General features: G+C 35.9%; 1 protein-coding gene across 2 annotated transcripts in view; it reads right to left on the reverse strand.

Moving 5' to 3' along the window:
• SKAP2 (src kinase associated phosphoprotein 2) overlaps nucleotides 1–12,643 on the reverse strand; it is a 114,770-nt gene that overhangs the window by 33,416 nt on the left and 68,711 nt on the right. For both annotated transcript variants that reach the window (XM_035556472.2, XM_035556473.2), the window contains 3 exons: nucleotides 4,401–4,525; nucleotides 3,432–3,495; nucleotides 2,937–3,038 (listed from right to left, as the gene is read on the reverse strand). In XM_035556472.2, the coding sequence (XP_035412365.1) occupies nucleotides 2,937–3,038; nucleotides 3,432–3,495; nucleotides 4,401–4,525 (291 nt within the window). The remainder of the gene's footprint in view (nucleotides 1–2,936; nucleotides 3,039–3,431; nucleotides 3,496–4,400; nucleotides 4,526–12,643) is intronic.

Raw genomic sequence — 12,643 nt, forward strand, 5'->3', positions numbered from 1 at the left:
GTACTAAAGTAGAAAATAAATAGCTAATTAAGCAAAAAATGGGTCTCCATTACAATATTTTTATTTCTGCTCAACCACATTTTCCATGTACATTTTTATTAAAAACAAAAAGACAAAAGCATAGCTTGCTGGAGAAAGCACTTTTTTTTTCCCTTTTTTCCCTGACCAATCTTGCAAGGGAGATTTACAAGTTGGAAAAGCTTTAGGTGTTCTGATGTTTTTGACTCCACCTAAGTAAACACAGTAAAACACTCTAATACTGAGAACCAAATGATGCTTCTACAGTGAAAATGTATTTGTATGTGCCATTAAAGAAGAAAGTGACTTACAAGATTAAAAGAGTAATTTCTGTCTTTGTAACCCCTCTAACTGTCAACTTACTCCTCCTGCCAGCAGACAGTACAAATTGAATTCCATTGAAATCTAAGCTTTTAATAGGTTAATAGACTATTACTATTCTGGATACTGGTTTGAAGCTAGTCAGCACCTGTCTGGAAAATTAATTTTTCTACACTGTCTCCTGCCACAAGAGGAAAAACAAGAAACAAAGCAATGTGATAGCTAGTGAATACAGCATCAGCCAATCCTGCTTACTGCTACAGTTCTCCATAATTCCCTGTTTTTCTAAACAGTGAAAAAAAATATTTGTATCTTCTTTATAATTCAAACACTCTTTACTCTAATACTAAATCCAGTATTACAAAAATGAATGCTTTATGAGCTGTTTTAATTTGCTTCTGAAATGCTGACAAACACACACACACAAAAAAAAGACCACTGGAATACCTCAGAAATGCAAAAGATTACTTGAGAAATGGCAAATTATACCCAAATAAATAACAACAAGGTACAATGAGCTGTGAAATACAACAATACCTGAAATATATAATTTTAAAGCTAGTGAAAAGCTAGTGGATCTAATGTCAAGATGTTTCAAGGATAAAAAAATGAAGATAAATTTCTTCTCCCTCCTCACAAGGATCTAGAATTTATCTTCTGCACTCCAGAGCTTATCATAGCTTTTGGGCTCTACAAGGAATTTTTTCTTTCTGTTCTCTTAAGGAGAGTTCAGAATTCCTTGTTTGCTCTGAATTAGTAAGGTAACAGCACAAATAATGGAGCTCCATCCTTTGACTATTAAAAGAAGAAAGAATACATTCATTTACCTGAGAAAATAGAAAGGACAGCCAACAGGAATTAAAAGCATACAATCAATCAGTCCTAATGAAGCCAAGCAAGACCAAAGTGGAACTCTCTTACTCTTTTCTTAGGTACAAAATACGGAAAGGAAATCCCTACTTCACAATGTGAAAATGAAGCACCACTTCAAGATCATGGAGCAAGACTGTTATTTAACTGAAAAATTAAACTAGATTTCTTGAACAACAGAAGGGCTATTCTTTCTTTGTGACAGCTGTTTTGTTACATTTCAGATTTATTAGCCACATTAGGAGACAACATTTCCTGGAAAACTGATATAAAAATGGGATATAAGTGAAAACACTCTAAATTCTTGCTGAATCATATCAAGGCAGCAATTCTCCAAAACCAGAACTCAGAGCAAAGAAGGCAAAGAATACATTAATTCTTGTTTCTCTGCCAATATTTTATGCATTACTGCTATAGATCTACTTCCTGTTTGAGATTCAAATGAACGGGTAAGGTAAATGAAGCTCAGGTAAGAGAAATTTAACCTAGGACACACATAGATCTTCATTAACGAAAACGTAATCAAATGTAAAGCATCATCTTCTCTAAGAGCCCAAGCATCCAAAAAGCACTGCAGCAAGGTTTGGTTTCATTCTTCCAGCTATAAGACTAAACGCTCTAACACAGATTTTATATTCGCTGCTGAAGAGTTTTTCAGCATGCATGACACAACTGTGCTCCATTTCAGCAGAACATGTACTTCTATATTGAAGTAGTCTAGATAAAATTCAAAGAAATTAAAAAAAAAGAACAGCTCTCCTACGATTTCCCAATTGTATGATGTGGGGTGTGTTTTTATTTTTTCATCAGTCACTCGTATTCTCTTCTCCCTTAGTTCACTGAAACAACCTTAAAATGAAAACCAAGGCATATTTTTTTTTTTTTTCCCTTCAGTGGACTCAATATTCAACCTAGCAGATAAATAAAGTTAGTTGGCATCACGTGACATGACTGATTTTTCCTCTCAAGTTATTGCTGATAATTGCACCGTCTAAGACAGTAAGGGATGCAGAACATTATTTTATACAAAGTGATTATTAATTGTCATATCACTTTAAAATATAATTTCTTACAAATGGTATCTAAAAAATTAATTGATTTTTACATAGTTTCTTAAAATCTAAACAAGACCAAACATCTTCATCCTATCACCTGAATATCTATAATCAATTCCAAAAGCTGTCCACATTAAGTTTGTGCATAACCATGGTCATACTGGAAGATATGAAATAAAATGTCAATACTCATATGTTTTCTTTATTTACAGATCATCTCCAGAGCCCTTTCAAACCAACACATTACTTTCTTGCAGGATTATACGATCATGTATTAGGCAGCAGCTAGAGTGACAGAGAACTTTTGCTTAATACAAATGCCAACATGAATAAAAAAAAAATTATGGGCAAGTTAGTGGAAAAAGCTGTAAGGCGAGTCAATTTTTTAATTAAAAAAAATTACATACTAGAGAATGTTAATGAGCCAAAAGTCCCCCGAGACAACTTTTACATCTTCTACACTATTTTGATGCCCCTGCTAAAGAAAACTGAACTGTTCTCACTCAGATCTGGTTAAAGACACATTCAATGTCACAGTAAAATTTGAAATCTGAAAGTATCTTACCCATCAGGTTACTTTGCCCACTTACTTTTAGCCACTCATAGTTATCAAATTAGCAGTAGAGAAGACAGAATTGTCACAAGTCATAAGGTAAAAAATCTGAAGAGTACCTGGAAGTTCTTCATAAATGCTATCATCTATTGGTTCACTGCTCGCTTGTCCAACATCATCATATTCCTCTTCCTCCTCCGGAATAGTATTAGATTCCATATCTATATAAAAGCAGTTTAAAAGGTTAACATTTCCTAGAAAAGAAAGCCTAAGCAGAAATTATACAAAATGAAAACACAACGTGTTTTCTACAAGCTGGTCCTTACAATTTACTCTGTTAATAAAATAAAATAAAATTTACAATTTTATTTTGTTACAGCATTCATAAGGGAGAGCTTTCCAGCTATATGTTATTCTTGGAAAAAAACGAGAATCTTGCACAAGAAGAGAAGTTACGTAAAAGCAAAAACATGACTGAAATCCAGGACTCACTATTCAAAACTAGGACAAGTAGGAATACTAGATATACAAACACAACAGATCAGTTAACGGACAGAACTACCATCACCAAGCAGTACTAATAATAAAGGCTATAGCTCTTCAGGCTGGCTTACCTTGTATTACAAATTTCACTTGCTGTACCCATTCCTCTGCTTCTTTGGGAGTGGCAGCTGCAAACTATTAAATATTTATTAATAACTAGTAGTAGAAATGGCAAAAATATAACTACAGTTTCATTAGCAATAGAAAAGGGTCTGTAGCATTCTTGTCACTTCCTCAAGAAACCATTAGTAATTCTTTTCATGTCTTCTGGTACTTTTCTTGCAAGGATGCTTCTTATAATGTACAGCTAATTTTGACAAATTTACGTAATTGAAGGAGAGGATGATGGATTTGAAACTCTGATCAGCAGCTGGCAGCTGTGCAGAAAAAAGCTGCTTCTCTTCATCAATGTCAAAGCCAGAACTGATGAACAAAATTTGCCCTTGACAATTAGAAGACACCCATGAATTTCTTTAGACTGCTGGGTACAGTTTTCTTAAAAATGTTCTTGTCAGACTCCAACACACTACCTGACAGCTTAATTAACTGGCTTTCAACTGCAATCTCAGATATTTAAAACTTATTAAACTTACATTCTATATTGATGTCGAGCTGATAGATCTCTGAATTGCACAGCTGATATGTGCCTTTACGTAGATATTCCTGGCAAAGCCATGACCAATACAATATGTATTTAACACTGATATATATTTTGTTTAACTTTTTTTCCACTACTTAATTCATCCAAGAAATCATGCAGACATACCATATAATAGGTATTAAAATAATTACATCGAAATGACCAATAGATAAAGATGATAGATTTCCCCGTTCTTGTCCAAAAAGATAACATTTGAACTTATACATATATTTTTTAAATTAGTTTTTTTTCCTCATATATGAATATACAGTATAAGCAAGAAAGGATTTCGTTTTTCATTAAGATGTCAGTGAAAGTTGTTTTACTGAAATGTTAATTCAGTAACTGGAATTGTAACGGCTTTATCAATTTAATTTCAAGTCGACATAAGAAGTCCAACCTGATAAATGCGCTTATCAGGAGCAGAGATTTCAAAACAGCAATCTTTCTTTGCATCCTTCCGAAGGTTATTATTCATTCTGATGGTGTAGCCCTCTAAGGCAAATTCACCTTTCTGTTGTTTGTCTGTTGGAGATAAAATACAAAGTTAGAGCTTCATTTACAACAGTGAATGTAAGTGGCACAGCAGGTTATCGTTTATTCAGATTTGGTTTTCTATTTCATGAATTTTACAAAGAACAGGGAGGTTTTTAGTAAAATGATTAGGTGATGCTTCTGAAGATAAAGTTTTACTTAAACGGAAGACGCACAGAAAAGTGTATTTTTCTGTAGGATGCCTAAGGAATTCCACAGAGAGATGTCTGCAGATGGTGGTCTTATTTAGTAAGAAGCGCATGTTATGACACTTGCATCTAGGGAAACACAAGAACTGGAACTTGCAAGGCAAGCTTCCTATAAATCAGTGTCTCTTTCAGGTTCAGTAAACCAATGGGAAAACCTGTCTAGCTCAGAACTTGCTGAGCTCCCTCCTAAACTAACCACTTTACTTAAAAAATAAACTTCAAGCTCCTTTTGAAGCAATTGGAAAAGCTTTTCTTCACATTCACCCACTCACTCCCAGATGTGCTTCCTTTCCACATGGTACAAGTACAGAATGAATTTTGTTATACATTCAGGCGTGTGTTCCCAAAGCATTCCTCTCAACACAGCAAAAGTTTAATTAGCTAATAAAAGTACTGAGCCCTACCACAGTTTATTATGTAGAGCCATGTGGTTGTTTCAAAGACGGTTCTACTTTTCAGTTTAAGGGTTCTGGTTTATAAAAGTACCGCTTAGAACAAGCCTGTGTTAAATATACTGTATGTTGGGCAAGTGCCACCTGTGTGCTCCTTCTGAGCTCTTTGGACCAAGGCTTACATCTGATTTTATGTGCTCTGGCATGTTTTGGTGGATATTAAAAAGAAAACAAAAAGGTAAAAGTAATTCATTTCTGCAAGTTCTGTGGATCACAGCGCAGCACTCAAGTGAAGATAGGCATTAGTCACATTTTGCTTGGGCCTCCCAGAAAAAAAGTGCAGATGCAAATGAAATAAAATGAAATTAAGGTATGTTTTTGTTCTTTTTTTTCCCCCTACGGAAGGGGAACACATTAACAACAAGCATCAGCAACAACAGCACTCCAAGCATTGCTGAACAGAACTTAGGCACAAGTCAAGCATCCACAGCTTGTATTTGTCAACAAAATGAGAAAGCCTCTACAGTAGATAAAATAGGAAAAACTACATTTTCAACATTATTTTGTCTCCTTTCTGGAAATCGAATAGAAAATTAAATTTTTCCATTCTGAAAGAGCAATAAGTGGCTAACACAGCAGCATGAACATCAGTGGATGTAAGGGCAGTCCCTATACAAACACTTTCACTAGCAATCTTAGATTGTGCTTCTACCTTTTTATTAATTCTCACCCATGGCAAGTAAATGGCAAATTAAAAAAATTACTTGAACAAACCCAGAGCACTGTTCTATTACCTCTTTCTAGTCCCTTCTATAACAGTAAATTTTATTACGTCTTCGTTAAGTACTAAGATTCAGTATTAATATTTTGTTTGCTCAAACCTCCACCTCTGTATCAAACAGGACACAAATGTAAAATTCATGGAATCACACCAAGGCAGATATTAGAAATAAAAACTTGCAATAGGTTAACTAGGTCCCCTTTTAATGAAACTCATTTCAGCCTAGAAATTTCATTGTTCCTTCACTTGTGACCTCAGGGAGAAGATGAAGTGGAACACATTAATTTCTCCCTCTCCCATGCTGGAAGTTTATCAAAACCCCAAGAAGACAGGAGCACACAGACAGAATGAACAAACACCAGGTTCGAAAAGTAAAAATATCTTGTTAAGAAAAAAAAGAGGCAAGTATTCAAATTCAGACTCTTGGAGTATTTCTGAAAATACTTCTCTGTGACATGAACAATCCCTTTTATGTTAACACGGTTTTACAGAGTTAATCGGAGATTATCTCTGTATCAGTACTAGTTCTTTCAAAGAACATTGTAATTCAAACAGAAAGATATTGGTCTTAACTCTCAGAACATTGTGTTCCTGTGCTAATGAAAATTAGTTGCATACACCAATAAAAAATATATATCATTTGCTATTAAATTCTTTCACTGAACTTTATGGCAGCAGACTAGCCATAGCATTGCTACTTTTGCTTCTAATTATCTGTGCAGTGAAGTACCCCTGATTAAAGCCCAGCGTAGCACTGTGCACACTCTTAAAATGTTAACCATGAGGAAATTTTAAGACAACCTGACACTTCACAACTCTAACCCAGAACCCACTAAAGTTGAGAGAAAGACTAAGCATGCATTCACACTCCTTGTAGCAGCAAACCACAGAGCTAGTACGTCCTGAGAAATAGCTTCACAGATACCAAATGGCAGGACAGTGGACAATTAACAGTTCAGCTGCATCCACAGATGGTGACAGGCAATGGAGACTCACAAATCCCAGTTGCTCTTACAGAATACACCTCTCTAGGAAGGACTGGAGACCAGCCCTGTTACCTGATTGCCTTGAGGCTGATCATGACACAAGGCAGCTGTTTGGCCAGGCACCGTAGCCAGGTGTAGGCTTGAAGGCTGGGCCATCTTGTGACAATCACACTCAAGTGATCACCTCAACTTCATTTATTAGCGAATGCTTGCAGCTAAGCAGGTTTGACTTCTGAACTTCCCCATTCAGAATTATATACCAGAAATACTTTCTGGAGACTGTGCTTCAGAGAGAATTAAACAGGTTTTGATGTTTAAAAACTTTAAAGACCTAAGGATTTTACTCAGAGACCAAGAATTAGATGTAGATGTTTTTAATGGCAGGAGCCTTAGATGTCCACAGCCTCAGGAAGCCCATTTACATCACAGAGATTTCACTTTCATTTTGAAATCCCAAATTAGAACCAGAATTTTTTCCTAGGCAGGAATATACCAGCATATTAGGAAGGGATGAGGGAGGGACGAATGAAACACACTTCTCTGAAAAAGGGTAGCAGTCTTGTTACCTCTTATTTTCTCAAGATAGGGCTTTGCAATTCAACAACAGGAAACTCTTAAGTTGTCACAGTACAACATAGAACAGAATTGCAAAAGTATAACAGTATCAGCTTTGTAAAAAAAGGAAAAGGAATCATCATCAAGCACAAGTTGGTCCAGAATTAGGTCAAATTTCATTTCAGAATAAGCTGTTCTTTACTCTCATCTTCTCCTCTTCTTCCCTTCTCCTCATATCAGGTATGCATCAGGAAAAAAAGAATCTGGGTTTCTTCAGATCATTTTGCATCGGCAATTTAGATTGGTAAAGAACTTGTACAACAGAGCGGACAGTCAGGCAACTAAATACTGAAAAAAAAGTCAAACCTAGGATATAAATTTTTTTAGAGATGAATAAATTTAGGGTGCATTTAGGTTTTAAAACAAACAATACAGATCTGAATGAAATTTGAGATCACTTTAAACATTTTTAACATTTTTCTTACATATGAGCTTCATGCATACTAAAAATAGTGACACGTTAACAACGGAAACAGGGCCAGTATTATATTAGGAAAAGGGAGTCTCAAGGGAAGCAGAGAAAAAGGGTTGTGAAGTAGCCTTGCGTAACTGAGTCCATGGGAACTTTTAAAACAAAGGAGAGTAAACCTTCAGCTGGGTCTTGAAATGATTGGGTTGTAAATTTGAGGCCTAAGGCGATGTGACCATATTATTAGCACATGTAAAAAGAATTAGTGCACTCTGCAGAACAGAGAGGACTTAGAGAGTGGAAAGGAAAGAAGTTACAGAGAAATGCATGAGGAACAAAGGCAAACAGAAAGATTTCAGAAAAGTGACAAAGTATTTATAGATACTATTAGAATCTATAATTTAACTCTCTTCATCTTGAAATTAGGAGTCTGTAAGATCTTACAGTTTACATGGCTTCATGCTAAATGTACTTTCACATACTTTACCGCATGTTTTCAAAAATAGTACATGTCAGTATCTCCAAAATGGTCATTCCTTTTCCAGCTTTTGGAATAGCCCTTTCCAAACGTATGCATAGCAATCATTTTCTTTTAGACTGCAAATCTGAACTGCAATAGTCTTTTTTTTCCTCTTTTGAGAAATCTAAATGATAAAATGAAAAAATGGAGGCAAAGATTGAAACACACTATTTAGTGCACCAGTTTGCTTATATTCAATCCCAGACACAGAAGTCAGGGATTGAAAAGTTGTCCCAGTGGACTAACTGAGCCTACAAAGCAATGCAGGACTTATGAACCACCAAGATGACAGGAAATCTTGAAGTAATGGACATAAACTTAACAGTTACACTAACTACTGATTAAGGGAAGATAAAAAAAAAAAAAGTAACAAGCAGCACCTTCTTTTATTCACAGAGACATATTGCTCAACAGGACAATCAGCACTATTTTACTGTATTTTGCTAAGGATCTCTTTTCTTTCTCTTTTTTTTTTTTTTTTTTTTTTAATTGGACAAGCCTAATTACTGTGGTTTCATAGCATCTTGTGATTGGACATTCTGCTTAGTATCCCCTGAATCAAGATCTTATATAAACCTGCACCTTCCTGAAACTTAGAGTTACCTGTTTGCACATCTAAACTTCCTGTGAAAATTAAAAACTATTACAAACATATAGCCACAGGCACAATAAAACTTCAGGAGTTAAAAAAGGCAATAATGTGGGGAAAAAAGAATTAATTAGGGTATTTTTCTTCCGCCTATGTCACTACATCGGCACTATAAACTGAAGTGTAGGCAATTAGGAAGAATCAAGTCTTGATTACCAATTTCACTTATCAATTACTACCTTGCTAAACATGTAGCTGATCTTTCCAGTTTGCTCAGACAGAAGGGCATGTAAAACTGTGGCTGTTAATTTATTCATTTAAATTAACTTTCCTGTCCATACACTTGGAGGTCTGAAGGGGTAGCAATACTTACTAGGTGGCTGAGTACACAGGCACTGCCAGAGATCACAGAGAAAAATAGTGGTACCTGTAAACAGGGTACCTAACTCAGGAAGCTACTTCATGGAAGCAAAGAAAAGAGAAGGATGTTTATGGAAGGAAAGACTATGAAAACAAGGACCAGACGGGCTTCTAGAAATCCAGGCCTGCCCTGGTATTTGAACATGCTTCTCTTCAATGTTGTGCTGCACTTCTATGTGGGCCACATACCAGATGAGTATTGCAGCACAAGTGCAAAAATGGATGCACTTTCTGCAATACACACTTCCGACGTTTAATTAGGTCAAACCTTTAAGGCCTGTTTTTCCATCACCGATCAGGAAACAGAAATGTAGGTGACACACTTAGACCTGTCTGTATTGCAGAGATAACACTGATTCACTATCCAATGCTGCACTGAAAGTATCAGAAAATGTAGGAGGAAAAAAGAAATAAGACATGAATTAGCCAGCAGGTATCACAATCATTAAAAGGATGCCTGTAACCTCTTATGTGAACATACACACACACAGTCATTTACTGTATTTTCACAGGCTTTAGGTTTTATTGTATGCTTCTGGACTAGGCGTCATATTTTTCATTAACAATACACAGGTCTGAAAAATGGTTCTGCAACTTTTCCTTACACGTGCTCGTCAGTTCTATACCCTTCCATATTTGTTATTTTCCTAATGTTAAAAAAAAAAAAGTTACTATAATTAAAAGTGTTTTGGAAACATCAAATTATCTACACAATATAAATCTTTACCCTCAAATTTAGCATTCAGTTATACTGATATTTAAGCATAAAAAAAAAAAATCAAAACTTGGCCAACAAAATAAATGTTTTACCGGATATAACTTATCCTTTACAGATTAGTGGTCTACATGTCCAGGATTTAAAAACATACACATGGCAAAACAAGAACTAGAAATCCCAGCTACCTCTCTGCATTGTGTCCCCCAACACACAGAGCACTAGATTACTCATAAAGGCGATGTGCAGCATGACTGCAAGCATATATGGACCCCCTCGTCTGCCTGGTCTCTCTTCAAATTGGGTTCACATTGACAAAAGGGGAATATTCCCATTGCGTAAATCTGTCAGTAACCAGGGCCCAGCTGATACAAAATGTCTGCAGACATTGAACAGGCTAGAGCAGACCAACGTCATTTAGACAACTGCCATCTAAATAATTCAGGAGGTGGCAGCAGTTTTCTATTAAGCCAACCAAACGCATACTTCAGTTACCCTACAGTTGTGAACTACACAGCTTCCTTCTCCCCATGACCCAAGTTGTCTGGTGCAGCACCAAAGGTCTCAGCTAAAGAAGGGCCCAAATGCTACAGCATACCACAGCAGGTGCTACTGCCGGCTGTAGTGGGAGTGAGAACAGTTCATGTTCTTCCAGTAAATCCATGCCAGATCTCCTCGGGATTCGTTTATCACACACCTAGTCCGTGTTGACAATCTGCAGCTAGAGAACATAACAAACAGCAGTACACATGTCCACAAACAACAGCATGACAGCTTGATTTCAATAGTAAATTAGTCTGCCACTGATCTAAAGAAATTACAGGTATCCAGTTTACACACAATGATGGCAACTTGCTTCTTCACTGGAACTGGCTCCCTTGTATACCATGGCACCAGAGGGCTGAAGAAAGTACTTCATATTAGCCTAAAAAGTAAAGCTTTCTTCTTCTAAGACAAGTTCTGGAGTTACTGTTAAAATTCTGGTCAGATCTGGTCATCCCAGATCTGCAAGAAAACACAATTCCACCATGCTGTGCTAGTTTTTCCTGCACTAACAGCACCAGTCACAAGGAGGCACAGCAGAAATTCATGCATCTGACATGTTTGCTTCCTCAGTGAGCTAGTCATGGAGTCCAGACACATCTACACAGATCCCGAAAGATGCTCCATGGACTATGCACCTCTCCCATGTCATTAGGGTATGGTTAGGAGGATCTCCCTCAACAAATCTGTGGTCTACAAAAGCTCTAAATGTATAAGCCAAAGCATGTCTGAAAATCAGTAAAGGAAAGCTATCCCAGTGTATCCCAATCAATTCTTGATTTTTCAACCAACCCTAAACCCCATGCTAGGGAACATGCTTCCAGGTACCTTAATTTTCAGCACAGGTATTAGAAATTACAATGCAGCCTCGATAGCCAAACTGCTATAAAATAAAAATGGAAGAAAGGAGATAGGCAGTCTACCCACCTTAATCCAAAGACCAAAAACTAGCAGATGAAAAGCCAAAGCTTTGAAAACCCAAAACAAACCTTAAAAATTAGCAATATAATGTCAAAATATATATATATGTTTTTGGAGTTGTATTTAACGTGCAACTACATATAAACAAACAGCACAAGCTAATTTTCCAGAGAAAGTAACAAATTACTATAGACAAAACAGTATTAGACCACAGGTCCTCTTTTTTTTTTTTATTTTCATTTTGTTAAGAAAGATTGTTTACGCTTTTGAAGCTTGACCAATCTGTAAATCCCAAGGAAAGAGTAAAGTAGAAAAGGGGACATACAGCAAATATAGTAACAAAATTCTGGAAACAGAATTTGAGAGGAAACTGTAGCAAGATGAAAATCAAACTTACAAGTCCAAAGTACATAAGATACAATTATACCCTTACCTTAATTTTCTTTTTTTAAAGAGAGAATGAGTTTAACTGAGTCGGCATATTGAGTAGTGAAACAAACTGAACCAAATTAAATTAAAACCATATGAAAAGACTATCTGCACTAATCTCATGTAGAGTCACACAAACATAAGCAGAAGAAAAATGTTTAAATTGAAAGTTCGTGCAGAAATAAGTTCTGTTTTTTCTTTAAGAAAAAAAGAGAGTTGCACTTTTAATAATTACAGATACAATTCTGTATAATTTGCCTTACACCTTTCGTACATACGAAATACACTTGGCACACAATTTAAAGAAAGCTTTATTTGACTGACAATTTTGAATATTCAAAGTGATATCCCAACACTTATGCCAGATTCTTTCAAAACGGACAATCAGAAATCACATTCAAAAACTAGCTTTAGTCTCCATGACTGGCTTCTAGTTAAATATCTTACTTCATTTCTAACTTTTCCAGAATGTAATTTAGAAAGAAACATGAAACTCCACTGTGTGGTTTTTAGACTAACATTTTCCTGGATTCAACCATCTTTAAACAACGCAGAAGGTGTAATTGCCGTAGGGTATTTT

This window comes from Cygnus atratus, chromosome 2 (genome assembly GCF_013377495.2).
Source record: "Cygnus atratus isolate AKBS03 ecotype Queensland, Australia chromosome 2, CAtr_DNAZoo_HiC_assembly, whole genome shotgun sequence".
NCBI classification, from domain to species: domain Eukaryota; kingdom Metazoa; phylum Chordata; class Aves; order Anseriformes; family Anatidae; genus Cygnus; species Cygnus atratus.